This window comes from Protopterus annectens, chromosome 3.part0 (assembly GCF_019279795.1).
Source record: "Protopterus annectens isolate FY-2018-M chromosome 3.part0, PAN1.0, whole genome shotgun sequence".
Taxonomy (NCBI): Eukaryota; Metazoa; Chordata; order Ceratodontiformes; family Protopteridae; genus Protopterus; species Protopterus annectens.
Window position 1 is genome coordinate 1,184,015,858 of NC_056731.1, and position 19,397 is coordinate 1,184,035,254.

The window sequence follows — 19,397 nt, forward strand, 5'->3', positions numbered from 1 at the left end:
GCTCCTGAAGCATTGCCTGACTGTTCTCTGTAGGCAGTCTGGGAAAGAATTTCCTTGCACCACGATGCCTGGTCAAAGATAAATGACAACTGGGTGCTGGATGGAATATCCAGAGGATACTACACTACTTTTTCCCTTCCTCCACCCACCAAAAGAAGGCACCCTGATGTACCACCCAGTCAGAGGGATCAGGCCCTTCAAGAGGTTCAGAAACTTCTGGAAAAAAGAGCCATCTCAGAGATCCCAACTGCACAACAAGAATGCAGTACTTATTCATGCTTCTTTTTGGTGCCACAATAGACAGGGGGACCTAAGGCCCATATTGGCCCTGAGCAAATTGAATCAGTTTGTCAAGAAGTCAGAGTTTCACAAGGTGATGGTTCAGTCCATTCTGCCTCTACTGTGCAGGGATTATTGGATGTGCTGTATAGATCACTAGGATGTGTATTACCACATAAAGATCCACAGATGCTCTAGGAGACACTTGTGCTTTCAGCTGGGAGCCAGTCATTATCAATTCAGAGCACTGCCTGTTGGACTCACCCCATCCACTCGGGTGTTTAGCAAATGCATGTCAGTGGTGGAAACTCACCTGAGACTGCAAGGATTCCAGGTGTTTCCGTATTTGGACGATTGGCTCCTAACTGCACATATGAAGCATCAACTGGGTCAAGAGGTACAATTCCTACTACACTTATTCAGCTGGCTGGGGATCACTATAAACATGACAGTCAACTTTGACCCCTGTACAGTCCATAGAGTTCAATGGAATGAAATTGAACTCTGTCACTCAGCTAGCATCCTTACCCACACACAGGGTGCTCACTCTCAAACAACACGTACAGTCCTTGCTAGATACACCCAACCCCCAAAACTACTTATATTGAAAGCCCTGGGTTCCATGTCAGCTGTCATCATTTTACTGATCCCACTAACAAGCTTTTTCATGAGAGTTCTTCAGTGGACTCCAAGTCCAGTGGTCCATTCTGTTTCACTCACCAAGTTGTCTCAAATCTGCAGATGCCATTTTCAGTGATGACTTGTCACAAAAGACCTTTATCTAGGTAGGCCCTTCTCTCTTCCCCCTCCAACGGCTACAGTTACCACAGATCCTTCCTTGTTGGTGGTGGGGGGGGGGGGGACTGGTCCAAGACACATGGTCCCTGAAAGAGAAAAAATTGCACATCAACGTTCTGGAGATGAGAGCAGTCCTCCTATCATTGCAAGCCTTCCAGGATTGACACCAACTGGGAATGATAACACTTCACTCGGGCAACATGTCCATCATCTGGTGTATCTGCAAACAGGGGGAACCCTATCATAACCTTTATGCATAGAGTCCATGAGATTGTTGGAATGGGTGATCTCCTCAACTGCTTTCTCCTTGCAATGCACATCCCTGAGGAAACCATTGTGTTAGCAGACAGACTAAGCAGATCCATATTGAATCCACACAAGTAACCCCTGAACCAAGCAGTAACGGATTAAATTTTCAGTTGTCGGGGCCTACCTTGCTGTGACCTATTTGCTTCCTTGCTGAACAACAAAGGCAGCAAATACTTCAGTCTGATCCCTCCAGGTGGGGGAGTCACCCAGGGATGCTGTAGTCCAAGACTGGTCCTCTGGTCTCCTGTATGCCTATCCTCCAATTCCCCTGATTCTGAAAGTTCTACAGAAAGCCAGCAGGTTGAAGAGTACTCTAATCCTCTTTGCCCCCCCCCCCCTTCTGGCCTCATCAGATATGGTCTCACGCCAAGTATCCACCATGGATACTGGATCCCAGACAGGATATAATCTGTCATCCAGCAGAACATCACCCATTCAGATTCCTAAGGTTGACTGCTTGGTTTCTCCACTTCCAATGATTTTAAGGCAGTCCAGGCTAGCTTCCCCAGTCCATAACATAATGCTTGCTTTGCAGAAGCATTATACCAAAAAAGTGTACCATAGCAAGTAGAAGAGCCTTTCCATCTGAGCCTGAGACAGGAAAATGGACCCCTTTTCAGCTCCAGTTTCTGCCATTCTTCTCTTCCTAAGCTCTCTTTTCCATCAAGGGGCTTAGTTTCTCCACTATTAGGTTGCAGCTGGAGGTGACTGCCAATTTTCATGCCACAGAGGACCTAATGGCCATCTCCACCACCAGACTGTGTAAGGCCTTTATGAATGGACTTTTCCTACTAAGGCCCCCCCCCCCCCATTAAAGATCCTTCTCCACCCTGGGAGTTGACTTTAATTTTGCAAGACCTCACTCAAAAACCTTTTGGAACCGTCTGCCTCCTGTAATGTAAAGTTTTTGTCTTGGGAGACTATCTTCTTGGTGGCCATTACTTCTGCCAAGAGGGTATCAGAAATTCAAGCCTTGTCTTCAAAACTGCCATACATATTCTTTTTCAGCTGTATGGTTTCATTGAGAGCGAGCCCTTCCTTTATGCCTGAAGTAGCCACAGTGGCAATTCTTAACCAATCTATCCATCTTGCCAGTCTTTTCCTAATTACTCCAACAAGGGTGAATATGTGCTTCATTTACTTGATGTTATTGACAATTGCATTTCTATCTGCACAAAATAAAGGAATGCAGAAAATCTGAACAATTATTCATTTCCTTTTCACCCAGCCGTTTTGGCAGAAGTGTCAAAAGTAACTCTGGCAAAATGGATTACTAGCTGTATATCCACCATTTATTCATTGGAAGGCATATCGCTTCCCCGTTCCCCAAAAGTGCATTCCACATGGTCAATGTCCACTTCCTCGGCTTTTTCAGCCAGGACTTCTATTGATGAAATTTGTGCTGGAGCAACAACTTCAAATTCACATACCTTTGTTTCTCATTACTAATTGGATGTCTTCTCCAGAAGTAGAGCATCCTTTGGCTCTGTGGTGCTCAGGCATATCCTTTCATAGGGCCCACCCAAGGAACCACGTAGCTGGGGACTCTGACCCAGTGGTAAGGACAACTGATACTGACATCAGATTTAGAAGTTATGTACTTACCATAACTTGGTATCTGTGTTGTCTTCTTTCATTTGTCCTCACATCCAACCCTACTTTCCCCCTTCCTATTATCTGGAATTACTTGTAGGAAGCAGGAATCTACAGATTCTTAATCTTGAGATGCATGTTGGGCAATACTGCTGTTGTACAAAGTTTTTCTTTTGCCTTGTTTACATAGTGATATGCATATATTGCCATAGGTATATATGTGTTCTTCTTTCTTTTGGTTCAGCAAACTTGATCTGAGGACGTAGTGGAGTCACTGGGTATTATGGGAGTGGGAGGAGCTTAAGACATGAGGTATCAGTCTTTGGAAAGTTGGATCAGATCAGAGAATGGATCCAAGACCCAGTGGTGAGGGCAAATGAAAGAAGACAATACAGATACCAAATTATGGTAAGTACATAACTTGTAATTGTATTTAACATCAAGAAATTTGAAATGCCAGCTCATCAGGTGTTCCTCTGATGTGCGAGCATGTAATTGGGTTCTTGCCAGTTAGAGTTAGAATGAGGGCTAGGTAAGGGGATAGATTTAATAGTGTGTATGTGCATGTGTGTGAGTTTCTGGGTTTGAATTATAGACTGAGTTACGTAAGGTTATAGTTTAATGATAGAGTATATGCTGCGTCTCTGATTATTTTGTGTAGTAGTACTGTTAGGGAAAGGGTTTTTGATAAATTAATGTGTGTTGTATGGCTGGGATCAGGAGCACCCCACCTGTGTACCCACATTGCTAACCATAACCCTTTATCTGCTCTGACCCCAGCCCTACAAAATAGCTTAACAGAAATCTTTCTATTATAGTACTGCTATTCAGACAAATTGTCTGGATATGCTGTTAAAAAAACTTTTACTCAATCACAAAAGAAGGTTTGGGAGGTCACACATTGGACGTTCTAGCTTGGCTGGAGTTTTCATTTAGTTTTTTTCTGATTGGATTTTCAGTGTGACCTCCTAACTCTTTGTTTTAATAGTTGGGATATTTGCACTTACCCTAATAATAATGGACATCAGCTGGGTGCAACAACCCTGTGTTTCCTATGATTAGTCAAACACTCTGCTTATGCTATGCTGACGAGGTCATAAGGCCGAAGTATGCATATCCATAGTAGTGGGGTTTGGCTTTATTGGCCTGAAATTGTCCATTAAAACAACTTCAAATGTAAAAGTCATAGGCAATCAGAATTGCCATATAGCTGAAACACCTCATGTTCATAAGGGTCATTTGCATATATCCCATGTGCCTGTGTTACAGGAGGTTTGGGAGGTCGCTCATTGGAAGTTCTAGCGTGGCTGGAGTTTTCATTTAGTTTTTTCTGATTGGATTTTCAGTGTGACTTTCTAACTCCGTTTTAATTTGTTAGTTGGGATATTTTGCACTTACCCTAATGATAATGGACATCAGCTGGGTATAACAACCCTGTGTTTCCTATGCTTAGTCAAACACACTGCTTATGCTATGCTGACGAGGTCATAACAAGGCCGAAATATGCATATCCATAGCTAGTGGGGTTTGGCTTTATTGGCCTGAAATTGTCCATTAAAATGATTTCAAATGTAAAAGTCATGGGCAATCAGAATCGCCATATAGTTGAAACACCTGATGTTCATAAGGGTCATTTGCATATATCCCATGTGCCTCTGTTACAGGAGGTTTGGGAGGTCACTCATTGGAAGTTCTAGCTTGGCTGGAGTTTTCATTTAGTTTTTTCTGATTGGATTTTCAGTGTGACCTTCTAACTCTTTGTTTCAATCACAAAAGAAAAGCATTTGATTCAGATATTTTTGTCAGTTTTTATAGGTTTTGACATGTTATTGATCACACATTCCCAAACTTCCTGAAAACTTGCACCCTAGATAAAAAGTTCATTATTTATTATGTATTTCCATGTGTAAGGGGGAGGTATAAGATGGTTAGACATCTTTGGAAATAAAAAAAAATTACCAAGTCACACTAGACACAGGACTCCCTTGTGAAAGATCTGATATACAATCAGAGAGAATATCTGGTGCCATCATCCCCAAATCTGCTGACCATTAAGCTTCTAATCCATCATCCAGACAGCTATGAGGGTTCTTTGTCCTTTTATCAGGATCCTGGCAGTAGGAGCATTTTTCATTTTTATGAACCTAACTCCCACTCCTTGTTGTCCCGTTAGCACTTGCATCACCCACAGGGTTGCCTGGGCCTTCTCATTTTGTACCTGTGTGCTTCCCCACATGAGCTGACTGGAACTATCATCACAGGCTTAGTTGGCATCTCACATGCTTTCCCCGCCACCCCCCCCCCCCTCCTGCATGATGAGCTTTCCCTTTCCAGCATGGATCTGTCATCAGAACCACTGCATAAACCAGGTGGAACCACCATCCCTCCTCTATCCTCTGTGTCTACTCTGTATAGCACACAAGCCTCTGCTCGAATTCTGGTCAACCGGGTAGCATTTGGGTCTTTTTTCCTCTCGGTCAGCAACACAATCTGGCAAGTTTACAGTTTTGTTAAGCATTGTTGACAGTTCAAAGAAGCAAGGTGTGTCCCCCCACTTTTTTTGATCATACTAACATTCTTGACTTGAGATATGAAAAGAAAATATTAGCTCTTATGTAGTTCTGCCTCTCCTTACTCCATTTTTAATTACTTTGTTGCATCCCTATCAATTGCGGGTCTATATTATATGTTCGAAGTTTGAAAAATTTGAACGTTAAATAATCAAATTTAAATGGTCCAAGTTTCAAACATTGAACATATTAAAAAAAGTAACAGAACTTACTGGACTAGTGTAGGCAGGGGGCAAGCCCCCCCTGCATCCCTCATACCCCCTGCTCTTTAAATATACCAACTCTGAGACCGCACTATAGTGCGGTAAAGGAAGATTTCCCTTTCTGCACTGTAGTGCAGTTTTGGAGTTGGTATATTTAAAGAGTGGGGGGTGCAGCCATTAGGTTTTTTTTTTTTTTAAACATATGTTCGAAGTTTTATAACTTTGAACATTTAAATTTGATATTTTAATGTTCGAAGTTATAAAACTTCTAACACATGATATAGACCCATCAGTTGCCCGTGACTATTTTAGGTCAGTTCCATGCCATTTGTCCTATGATTACCTGCTCTATTTGGTTCTTCTGTTTTGGTTAATTAATCCAGTGGCAGTCACATCAGCATGGAATGCTCCAGATCATGGGTTTAAATCCCAAATAAGAACTATTATTTTCCTTTCATATTTCCATGATTCTTACAGCTCCTGAAAGCATCTCTGCAGTGTGTGCGTGCATACATCATTTGACTTTAATCACCATGGTAGAAGTTTCTAGTAGAAAGGAAATGGGCTCTTAAGGGAAAACTGAATGCCTAGCTGTGCAGAGGCTGTATTAATCTAGTGGCAGTGACACTAGTAGAGAATTCTGGAGGTCTTGGGTTTGAGTGCCTAATAATTGCTAAGATTTTCCTTTCATATCTCCATGATTCCCTTTTGGGTAGCATTTTACCACCTGCTCTGTGGCTTCTCTTTCCTTGGCCATTTCCTGCCATAGCCACACATGTACTCATCCTCTGGCTGTGTGCCTTACACATATGATTTACTGAAAACTGATCTCATGTGCAGCCTTCCATCTTGACCTCTACCTGTTCTGTTGGCCAAATACTGAAGATCACTTCTACTCTTGCAACAGGGTCAGTATCTTTTTTCCTAGCTGTGAACTTCATTGTTCAGGTTGCCTTGTGCTATGATTTCTTGGCTTTCTCTTCAGTCTTTATTTTTCTTCACCATATCCAATGTCTACAGCTGCTGAGCTGGAGTAGTGGTATGCTGAGATGCTGTGTTGTTTTGTCATTTTTTCCTGATTGCAATTTGAGGTAATATCTAATTCCTTGTGCATCACTTTCAAGTTTCTGTTGACATGACATTCTGTGGCATCCACTTTAACGTCATGGAAGGGTCAAGCTGACACCTTTCTTTGTCACCTTCCCTCCACTTCCTATTGAGAGGAAGGTGAAGTCAGAGAAGCTCTGCAGGAGACATGCCATCCCAGTTGTCCATGGGGCTAGGTTTCCTTTAATTGATGTCACAGTATGCTTACGATTTTTAGGCTGTAACCACAATATATTACCTGCCCCCATACCTTGCTAGATAAACCTTTTCCAGGCTTGCTTGGGATTTATACAGCTGGCTCTGTTGCCATAAAATCACCTCTAAGACCTCAATCTCCTTAGACCCTTGTTACCTTTTCATCTCTGAATATCCATCAGAGCCTGATCTGCCTACCATAGCTAACTTAGTTGTCCAGCCCTATGGACTATCTCAGCAGCTTGTGTGTGTGTGTGTTTTTTCCATGTAGTAGTTTTGTCTTATCCTTCTTTGCCACCCCCTACTTATAAATTTCCTCCACTTGTGAGTGCTAGAACTTTGTTTCATTTTAGTCAGTTTTCTTTGGTGTCTACTTTTTTCGCACATTCTCTGTTGTTGTTGTAGTCTTTAAGCACAACTCCTTATTTTGTATTTTTTTTTCTGAGCTGGGGACTGATGTTATTGATGACAAGCCAGTAGGGGTGGGGATGTCAGCACTTCTAGCAGTTACTTGAATTCATTGTCTTATAATACACCTTTGGCATTCACTTTTCTTTCCTCTTCCTGTTTTCTGGGGTGTTGTAAAGTGCCCCTGTGTCAGATCTGGTAAACTGACTGCTTCACTGGTGAATGGATCGATATTCATCATACTTGCGTCTCCATGCTCCTACAGTCTTTGGGAACTGGTGATCTTTCGTAACTAGGTGTTGTACATCTCCCCAATGTTATGAAGCCATGTGCGCATTCCTTTATTGATCTCATCTACCCGGCATTCTGCCTGCCTAGACAGTTTACACCATGTAGGGTTAGTCTTCCCTGCCATCTCATATTGCCAAGTACTTAGTCTCTCTCCTTTTGGAGGAACAGCACCCACATTGTTATGCAAGGAGCTGTGTTCTCTGCAATATCCATTTGTCCTTTTCTGTTCCAGTTTGAAGTTACTACAGATGAAGGTTTAGCAGTTATTTCTGCTTATAGCTGTTTCAGTGTGGTCTTTTCTCTTCCATGTTTTGTTGCTATTTCTGCAGCAGTGCTGCAGGAATCACCCTTACAACTTTCTCGTATATTATACTCATACTGATGCTTTGATGATATTTTCACTTTTGCATGTCTGTCTGTCCTCTCTTTTCCTTTACTTTTCACATCAACATGCTCTGATTTTGGTAACTTATCTTGCAATCCTTGCTTAAATCTATCAGTTCACATGGCCATATTTAAGCAGTACTTCCATTCATCTCCAAACCAGGGTATAGAAGTTATTTTCTTGTATCCTTGGGCTGAACTGCCAGACGTTGCAGGCAGTCATTTTTTGTCCTTGATCCTTCTGATGGTGTCCAGTTAGTAGTCAAATGCATTCTGCTTGAGCGACATTTGCTGTTGAGTGATGCCATGCACTCTCTAGGCCTGTGACACAGGTCTTTTTCACATTACCTACCCATTGCCACTGACTTATGTATTTTTTCTGCAGCTTCTTACTTTGGACTTTATTTTTTGATTGGCATCCATTGATGCCCCTTTTTGTGTCTTGTCATCTTAAGTGTGCTCCAACTTGACTCTGATTGGATAATGACGATCTTTACATTCCAACTTTACTGCTGTCTACTCACAAACCTTTCCACATAAGTATTTGTATGTAGAATCTTTTCTCCTTACCAAAATATTTTGACTACACACCTCCTACCATCAAATCCTTTCCCTTTTGTTTTCCACAGGTTTTTTTTTTTTACATTAGCTACCCTCTACTTTCTCTTGTATATTCAAATAACAAATGAGTGCATTCTGTATCAGTAAACAAAATGCATATACAAGTTTGTTTAAGCAATTAGTACCTCACGCATTCATTGTACTTCTGCTTCCCTAAGACTTTATTTTGTTTTATACAGTTCACACCCAGACCCCCTCTGAAAATGAGAGTTACTCTGGAAGGGCTAAGTTGATTAGTAATGTGTAAATAAATACAATTGCATTTCTCACTCCAGATCCCACTCTGAAGAAATCTGTCACATTGTAGGGCCAGTTCTGCAGGAGAATTCTTTTGACATTCATCCTTACACATTTTCTTTGGGGGCCTGATAGAAGATTGACTGCACTTTCAGTGAAAATGTTTCACCAAAATCACTTCAGCCAACAGTGTGCACATTTCATTTTCCCCTCTGTTGTGAGATCTCAGAGTAGATATATTTAATTTTGGTGGTACGAGGGGTGTATCCTTAAATCAGAGGTGCTTGCTCCTTGCAAATAAATCAAAGGGGCAAAAGCTTCAATTCCAGAATGTTTTGGGTTCCACAGAAAGAGCTTTCATTGAGACCAGTTCTAGATCTTTCCTTTCTCAATTTGTGTGCGAAAGCACCACCATTTATTTCCTGTTATGTGCTGCTTGCCTTTTCCCCTTTATGTTGCACCTTTGGTGTTCTGGTCAGCTTTGTGTCCTTTACTGCTCATAACTCTTGACTACAATTTCTTGTTTTGCACATTGTCTTTTAGTTATGCCTAAGCTGCAATTTATGCTGCTGATCTGTGTCTGACAGTCTTGCTGAGAGTAATGTCCACATTCATTATCTGCTTTTCTGGGGTTTCTTTTCAGGGCTTCTGTGCTCCTGCATCTTATCTTCCTCCATTTCCTGTTACAGTGCCTGGTTCTCTAATTGGATAATTTGAATTCAGACTGGGATCCTTGGTAGCATCTGCTTTTCCCCTCCTCCTACCATCTTTCACTCATATTTGTTACTGCATGGAATTGAATGCATAAGAGAAAAGTATTCTGACTGCTTTGATATTCAGAGGCTGGAAGAAGCAAAGAGGTGATGCCTGTCTCTTCCCTCTGATACGTGGCCTTTGTTGGCACCTTCCTGTACTTTTCCAATTTCCATCTTGGAAATGAGGGGTGTGGTCATTTGTAGAGGAGTACATGCAGATACCAAGTAGATGAGCACATTTCCTTTTCGTGATCTTTTTCTTCCATAGATGTAAGGGACAGACTGAAGTGGCTCTTCTAGGAAAAACTTGAAAAAATTAAGCGTTACCTTGAGCAAAGTTGGCACCCTTTTGACACGATCACACAAAGATCTCAGGTTACAATAAATTCTTGTATAAAAAGACTTATGTATGTCTTTATCCTACCCTAGATACTTCTTGGCCTGGCTAACTTTGTATTCTTTGTAATACACCTCTGATGAACTTAAGCTTGCTGTATTTGATCCATGTTTACTTTTTTGACCAAATTAATCCATCATATGCACATTTGCTTGATAAAGTGAGCTTTACTTGTTAATTTGACTATGCTGAGTACTTTTGTGTGATGCAGATGGTCAAAAAGTACTTCTTAAATTTAATAACTTTTCATTCTGTATGACTTTTTTTTGTTACTGTACAGTATCAAATGATTGATAAGAGCATACTGTCTCACTTGCTTATTTAATGTAATATTTTATAAACTGCTCGGTTTAAGGTTGCATCAGATTCAATACAGAAGACCATAAAGAACTCGTTTAACTCTGAACTTGACATTCGTTCTCTTACACCAATCAAAAGAGGTGAGTCCAAGATCCATTCTTGTGGTGTTAATAACCTTTCTTCACCTTTGTCAGTGCATTTGGTATACTCTTTCATCTGCTTTTATTGCTCAGCTAGTTAAATTGGGAAATCGCATAGTTCTTCAGAAGCCACATCATAACTGTGTTTAAGAAATATGTGCAGTGTTAACGTATTTGGAAATATGAACATTTTACCTTTCAAATTTAGTTGTTTCATGATATTAACATTAATATAATTGGGCAATCATATTCAGAACTTAAGTTGTTCCCTCCCTTATGCTCCATGTACTTGCACACACAAATTACAGCAACATAGAGCTGGCTCTTTGTAATTTTCAAGATGATGATGAATGCTGGCCCACTCACAGAGTGAGTAATATAAATTCAGACAAAATGCACTATTTTCAAAGACAGGCTGTGGCAAATCAGGGCAAATGCGTCTTGCAGGAGTATTATGTAGGTGTCCAATCTGAAAGGATTACATAAACACTTCAAATACAACAATGTGCTAGAGAATCAGAATTCTTCCATTTGGGATCTTGTTTGCAAAGACAATCCAGTGCCCAAAGAAGCACTGTAGTGAGCTTCTGTTAATCTTGATGGGGACAGACGTTTACCCAAAATCAAGTATGCAACCACTGTAATAGACTGAGAAATAGTGCTTTTAGTGCCAAAGTTTGAAAAAAGCTCCTGTTCACTGCTGAACAAGTAATCTCCCTAAATCCTAGCAAACTCATTGACAGTTATTTGGTTATTTGAGGGCAGTTATCTATTGTTTATTTTCCCCAGCAGGTGCTTCTTGTGGATCCATCACGTGTAGGTATCTCTTGGAAGCAGAAAAGTAGCCAGGTTTATGTTACTGTTCATTGCAGATTCTTGAGCTGCATAGAGCAATGCAGGGTAGCACAAAAGGGTCTGCTTCTAGACTGCCAAATCTTCTGACTATAGCAGGTTACAAATCCAGGTAGAAGCATCCTACATGAAACATACAGGTTTACAAAGATGTGCAATTCTTATCTGTCAGATAATGTAAGTTACTAATTGATTCTGTCCTCAGAAAATTTGTTTTGACTACAGCTTTCTTTGATTTACTGCTAAGTAGCAAACGTGGCTCCACATTTCTGGATTATTCTGAATTTATATATCAGAATCATTAAGCTAGTCATCTGGCCATGAACTAGAAGTGCATCGGCTTTACCAAAAATTGTACTAAAGTTTCAGACTTCTGTCAATGAAATGCTTCTTTGCTCTTGAACCATTAACAGACTTGCCAACACCTCTGAGAGCTTTGTGTGAGAAAAATCTACATAATAACGACCACTGCTTCTCTCATGCCAGTATTTTCAATGATCAAATTTGGCCATGCGCTTTCAGAGAACATGTCCATCTTGGAAGCAGAAACTACACCGTCACAGTAATGCCTGTATCTTAAAAATCCTCACTAAAGTTGTGTTGGTATTTGTTTCATGACCATAGTCTACAACAGATGTTCATCTCATCTGGTGTGCTAGGAATAAGGGGTTTGCACACTTATTCTAAATGAAAAAGAAAAGCTGCATTGTACAGTATTTCATGTCTCGTTTGTTGCTTAGAAGAATACCATATGTTGCATATATTATATGAATGATCATTGTTCTGCCACAGTACTGGCTGTTCATGGTGAGATCATTGTGCTAATAACTAGTTATAGGAGGGTGCATGTCAAGTGATACACTTTCTAGAATCAGGCAAGTTATATAACTCATAGAAACTTCTAATCCAACCAATGTCTTTGTTGTTGAAGCATTCTGACAAGAATCCAGGTATTATATGGTGTCAGAAGTGAAGAGATATAGTTCCAAGAGATTACTGTGTTTAGAATTACAAAACTATAATTTGTAGTCAGAAAAAGACTTCAGCTACATAGCTTCATAGATGATTACTAGGCTAATGGCACAAGAACCTTTACAACCCTTAACAGTAATACACAGGCTATGACAATATATCTTAATTCACAAAATATGGGATGGGGGTAGTATCAGCGTAGTGGGCCTTTTTATTGGAGCCCTGAGTCATTTTACAGACTGTCTTTGTCTATAAGGGACACAGGCAGTACCCGGGGAGTGAATTTACAGTTCTTCATCCATTTATCCAAATTATTTTTGAAGAGAGTGATGAATGGGGTTTGTTTTACTAAGATGGGAAGTTTATTCCTCATATGAGGTAGCCTTTGGGATATGAATCTCTCTCTCCAGAAAGTTCTGTTAAGAAGTTAAGAGTCACAAGTAAAGTTCAGGTCCATAGAATGCATGACCCTTTTATAATTTGTCTTGCTAGCATGTAACATTTTCATTAGGGCTGGATTAGAGAATGTCTTGTAGATCAGACATAAGTAATCTCTTAAATTATATACGATGGAGGGACAGGACCTTTAGTTAGTCCACATATTCTTATCCTGTCTGTTTTTTTAGCGAGAAACCTCTGGGGCTGCTTCACATGGTGTAAGTTCCTGGTTTGGTGCATGCAGAAGGAAACATTCTACTCTATTGTGTGCCTGATGAGGGATATGAGTACAATGGCACTATAACTTTATTTGACCTTGATGCGTGCCTTTACTAATAATTTGAGCCACACAGAAGGATTTCCCCTCTACCATAGCTACCTGGTTTCAAAGTGTAGGCTACTATATATCTGTGTTGCTAGGTCCCACACCACTGGGTTTACTTTTAGGGGTGTTCTGTCAGTATTATAATTTTTAGGGATAGCTGCTTTACTGATAGGAATGATTATGCATTGTTTAGTATTTAGTCTCAGATCATGGTTTTGGCACCAGTCATTTGTTATTTTTAGGTGTTATTTTTAGGCCTGTTTATAGGATGTCATCGTCATCTGGGGATTCAATGATTGCACCCGACTTAGTCACCTGCGAACTTGGTGAAGTAGAAGCCCCCAGTATTGGCCTTCTTTTCAGAGAAGTATGTACCAAAAACAATAGCGGTCCCAACACTGAGCCATGTGGGACACCGCTAGTAACCAGTTTCTCATAGGAACTGGACAACATGTTTCCTATCTGGACAACATATTCCTACCTGTTTACTATCCGTCTGATGATTTAGGGCTCTTCTTTGGCTTTTTTGTTCTATTTAGGGTTTATGCCTAACTCAGTAAATCTATGATCCCTGAGTAGGGATTGTGTTGAAAGCTTTGGCCACGTCTGGCCATGTAGGAAAACTTCTACAAACAGAGAAAAACTTTGCAAAGCTTAGAAATATTTTGGCAAACTCAGAACAGCTTTTGCATCATCAGAAGAGGTTAGAAAATATCGCAGTACTGTTCAAACAACCTAAGAGAGTACAGTAACAGTGTTTTTTTAAACAAGTGCAGACTGAAAAAAACATGATAAATTCAAACAAATCAATATATGCAGCACACAGCTGTTAAATAGCACTCAAATTTTAAGAGCAAGTACAAAACAAAATATTTGCATCAGCTTTGTAGGTCCACAGATGGCTTTAGCTGCAATTTAATGTCTTGTAGTCTCAGGTGTCCAAGCCAGCCACAGGGAAGCTCTGAATGAATGAGCCACCAGAAATATTCTTGACACAAGGCAACTTAGCAGAAAATTGTAATATTTGTACACAGAAATTAGATTTATCTTTCACAAAAAGTGGAGTAACCAAGAAGTCTAAAAAGTGTACTGTGACATATTTCTTCATGTCAATGGTGAAAACTTGAATGTATTTAATCTCAACTTTTCATAAGGGAATAAAAGACAAAATAGCAACAGTTAGAAAGAAGTTCAATAATTATTTTAAACCTTGAAATAACTTGCTGTTCACTGTTTGCTAATCACAAGGACCGAAGGTCCTCCAGAGACTATATACATACATTTATTGAGACAATGAACTGAGAATGTGTATTTGGGGAGTTCCATCAATGAGTGGCAGGAGAGAGAGTCATGGAAGAAATGACCAAATTACGGACATCTATTAAGAGAAGTTGACATGACCTGTTGAAAACCTATGGATGGTATGCAGAGTGAGTGAAATTATAAAGTTAAAATAATTAACCTGAGAAAATGCAAGTATACTATAAAATGCATGTCAAATAAAAAGGTAAAGCAGGAAGTGCCCTGAAAGAATATATTACATACGAGGTCAGGTTACAAGTATGCGTCCTTCATTTAATCATTTTAATAGAAGCAATGATTAAAGAAAAACACATTTTCAAGATTTATTATGTGTAATCACATCTAATTTAATCAACACATAATTATTTGACCCCAAAAACATCTAAAAGCTTGAGAGTTCACTACTACTCAAAAACAGCATCACTCCCAAGGTTGCAAAACACACACACATACACACTAATTCTGAGATCACACATGCATGGAATAGAATGAGAAAGTGATGAAAGTGTAACGCACTTTCAAACCCTTCTCTAAATGTCATTACAGGATGCCTGTGACTATTCAGTAATGATGGTTTAAGCATTTTTCAAAGATGTGTAAAAGGAAAAAGTATATTGTAACCACTTTCATGTCGATAGACTGAAGTCAGTCTGCTAGTGCTGTTGAAGTAAGGAGAACTGATAAAGTGAGGTCTCAAATTCGAGCAGAAACAATGAGTCAAGAGTAAAGGTCAGACTGTTGATAATTATTGATGAGGTGTAAGAAATGCAATGTTGAACTGGGCAGAGTTGCAGTGTGTGGTATTAGATTTGCAAATAATTTTAAAGCACTGAGGCCAAAAGAGGTCTGTGTACCTAGTTAATATATTGAGAAACCAAGTACAGATGTCATAAAAAAATTAAAAATACAACAGCCTGTTTAAAACTGGACCACTTATACTGATTTGGTTAATATTTTTGATATTTGGATTGTGGGAATCCTGAGATGGAAAAACAATTTTAAAGTGTGAAAGCAAAGAGAGTACATGTTCCTGCAAGGATTCTTGAATAGTTATATAGTCATAAACTTAGTGATTGTCATAGTAGCGGTGTCCTTTACAGATCTACCAACATATTTGCATGATTAGGAAATTTGCCATTGGAGTGTTTGTTTTATTTTTGTTTATGTTCATTTGGTTGAATTCACTGATCTACATGAATTAGACTTTGTGAGTACATACTTAAGAAATATAAAATATGGGTAGATGTTGTATAATACAATACACATACCCATCACACAATACATTTATGACCATTTAAAATGCAATCAACAAAAAAATTTAACTTGAAGAAACAGCAATATTTAAAAAAATATATCCAGTCAAACTTTAATTGAACTTATTAATTTAGAAAAAAACATTTACGGTGAAGAAACAAATTAAGGCACTTGTAATCATCAGTCCACTTAAACTGTAATTGGAGGGATATTTAACTTAGAAAGTTGCATTCTCAGTAAAAGGCACATGTTTCAAAATGATGTATTATGGATAAGTAGAAAAGTTGTGATAAGAGCTAAACATATTTTAGGAGAAGTATAATATGGTTAAGCATACAATAGCAGATAGAGATGTAGATGGTATATATAATTAAAGGTGTGGGGTTGTGACATGTTTATTGGGGGGGTATCTTGGAGTAGCTTGTACATAAGTTTTCACAAGTTCTTTTAAGGACATTGTGGAGGGATGTGTAACTTTCATATAAAAATAAATCCACATGTTTTGCCAATGACGCTTCAAAGAAAAGTATCTGTAGCTCTAAAAGTGCACATTAAGATGCAGTTTTTTACCACAGGAATGAATGAAATGATGAAGCATATAGCTACTGTTGAGAAGCAAATAAAGTTTACATTTTTTTTATTGACCTGCAACATTTAAATAACATGGTTAGGACAGCATTACCCACTGATTACAATTAAGGATGTTATCTCAGAGGTGCCAAATACTAAGCTCTTTTTCAGATGCAAACCAGGGATTTTGGCAGAAAAAGCCGTATGATTATAGCTGTGAATCATAGACGTGAAATATGCCATTAGGAGAAGTATGCATTCCTTAGACTTTGACATTTCATCAGCACCAGCGTTATTCCAAAGAGATTTGCAGTGAAGTACAGGTAATTGAAGACTTTGAATGTGATACAAGAACAATTAATCTGTTATTGTGGAGTTAAAACAAGATCATCATGATGAGATTGATAAATCTGCTAAGTATATTGATGATGCATTTAAATTAAATAAGAACACATGAAAAATAAAAGTGACAAGTTTGAAATATGTGAGCAATGCTTTAATATCAAAGCAACTGAAGCCTAATAGAAAAAAGTCATAGCAATTTCACACATGGCATAGACAGAAGATATACAGGCACTAGAGGCTTCTAGGAATAATGTAGTATCTTGCACTTTTAATATCAGAGAGACTGAATCATAGTATGAATAAATCATAACTGTACACATGGCAAAACCCAAAGAAAAGAAGGTAGTAGACATTACAATGAATAATTTGGCATCTTGCAAAGTTTATACCTTAATGTCTAAGATAACTATGCTTCTAAGAAAGCTATTACAGCACATTATGACTTGGGAGTGGAGTTGAGGACAATACTACAGTTTTAAAATGCTGAAGAATCTGTTTATAAAAACACCAGTTTTAAATTACTTTGATTGTTTTTTACCCTCATGCCTGATGACTGTCAAACCTCAAAGGAGCCATTGTTCAGGCAGCAATGAGGGTACTTTATGCTTTTGTTGCCATCAGAGGAATGAAAGAATTTTTTAACTTGAGTCTAACCAGTGCAGTCTGCTGGTGACTTAAGCATTTTTGCATCACAATGAGGGACACCTACACTCATTAGTCCATGAATGCTATGCTGTCCCACCTGTGCTGACAGACTTTTATCATAGGCTTGGGTAATCATGCTTTTATCTTTCCAGCACCACCCCCACTCCTTGATAGGCTTCTGCTTTTCAGCAGGGCCCTGTCAATGAAGCCACAGTGCAAGCTGAGAAGCAATCACCAAAACCCCCCCGTCTCCAGGATGGGCATTCCCATCCTCCCTGCCAGAGCAATCTAGCACCCAAGCTGCATTGAACTGTGGTCAAATGGGCTACAGTCAGAACTTTATCACTCTATGCCACTGGAACAGGTAACTTTAAAATATGTTGATGAGAATAAGGAAGTTCAGTTTAAAGCAGACAGTAATCAAAGTGGTGCAGGAAATATAATCGTATAACAGAACAGAAAATGCAGAATTCCCTGTGGATCAAGAGCATCTACATAGGCACAAAGGGATGTAATCTAACAGAAAACAACATATTACTATTGGTGTACAGATGTGAGAGATTTTATTACATGAATGTGTCTAGGGTGAAGAGGTTGATGCAAATAGGTCACAAATCATTGCAAAGCAGTGTCAATTGAGATTACAGATAATGATACTTAATCTACAGAGTTATGAAATTAAAATTAAATACAGATAAAGCAAAGAACTTTGCATAGAGAATAATGAATACAGCATGCATAAGGTACTACTGGAAAACCTAGTTATTCTTTTGGTAGTACCACAATCACCTGTAACAAAAGAAAAAGCAAAAGAAAGCAAGAATATGTACTGACACTGACTAAGAAAATGCAATTGCTGAAAGAAGCTTTACTAAAACATTGGTCTTAGCAAAAGTTGTCAAAGATATTTAGTCTTATTTTGATGTCAAGAAAGATGCATTGTATGCAGTGATTAATATGCAAAGCTTATGAAACTGATTCTTATCAAATTAAATCATGTACAATAATTTATTTAATTTGATTTTAACATGGTTAAATGGATTGGTCCAGTGGCAGCTGGTGACTTCAAATCAAAGGGGTGCTGTAGGAGACAGCTGAATGGGTGGGGTCAATGGGAAGGGGTGTGGCCAACTAGAAAGGGGAGGAGCTATGCTCAAAACCACAACAACTAACTAAATACACTGCCCTGGTTGCCAAACCGTCATTATGAGAGTCCAATCAAGACAAATTGAAGTGTAGAAGAATAAAAATATTTCAATGCATTGGCTGCATGACAGCTTACTTAATATCTACATGGAAACAAAAAGGTTATGAGGCATGAAAAAATAAATTACTTTTTAAATACATTAATGGAATGCCAGTCAAAATCAAGTAGCACTGAACTCAAACCACTTCTTGCACTGCAGTTCTAATTATAATTTATATTCAGCTTTATTAAAGTACCAAGTAACATGCTGAAAGTAGAAATGTCTGATGCCCCCACTTGTAAAAATGTTTCTTATCCAAAAAAAGACCTGCTGCCTGACAACTATCTACTTGTTTCATGGGGAAAACATGATCAAAGTAAAAAATGAAAAGCAAACAAGAAATAAGCTCAAGATACATTGCTTAAAAGGATTACTGTACAGGTTATGGACCACACGATTGGCATTCTGTTTAGCTTACGGGTAAAGCCTGCAGAGATGACTGGAAGTCTCCAAGTTTAATGAGCTTCTTAAAATAATATAATCTGTCCTTTATTACAAATACTGTCATATGCATTTCAATACCCAAGGCTTACACATTATCTAGTTTAGTATTCTCTACATGGCAACAACAGAAAGGCTTTCAATGTTGGCAATTCTTTAACAGTATGCTTATTAAAGCTTACTTGCATCTTACGATCTCAGCCAAGCTTACCTGATGGTCATTAAAGTATTGCAACTTAAACACAGAGCAACAGGCACTTTGAGTAATAAGCATAAATCAACACTACAAAAAATATGACAGAAACCAGACCATTCTGCAAAAATCAAGGACAGATGAAAAGCCACTCTAGTACTTGTGTCTACCTTGGATGGGGGAGGGGATACTCTGCACATTTACACTGCATAACTACTCCTTGCCT

The 19,397-nt window shown here is 38.9% G+C and overlaps 1 protein-coding gene across 1 annotated transcript in view; it reads left to right on the forward strand.

Moving 5' to 3' along the window:
- LOC122797014 (synaptonemal complex protein 2-like) overlaps positions 1–19,397 on the forward strand; it is a 1,143,152-nt gene that overhangs the window by 644,110 nt on the left and 479,645 nt on the right. The window contains exon 15 of the mRNA XM_044065784.1: positions 10,503–10,587. Coding sequence (XP_043921719.1) covers positions 10,503–10,587 — 85 coding nt within the window. The remainder of the gene's footprint in view (positions 1–10,502; positions 10,588–19,397) is intronic.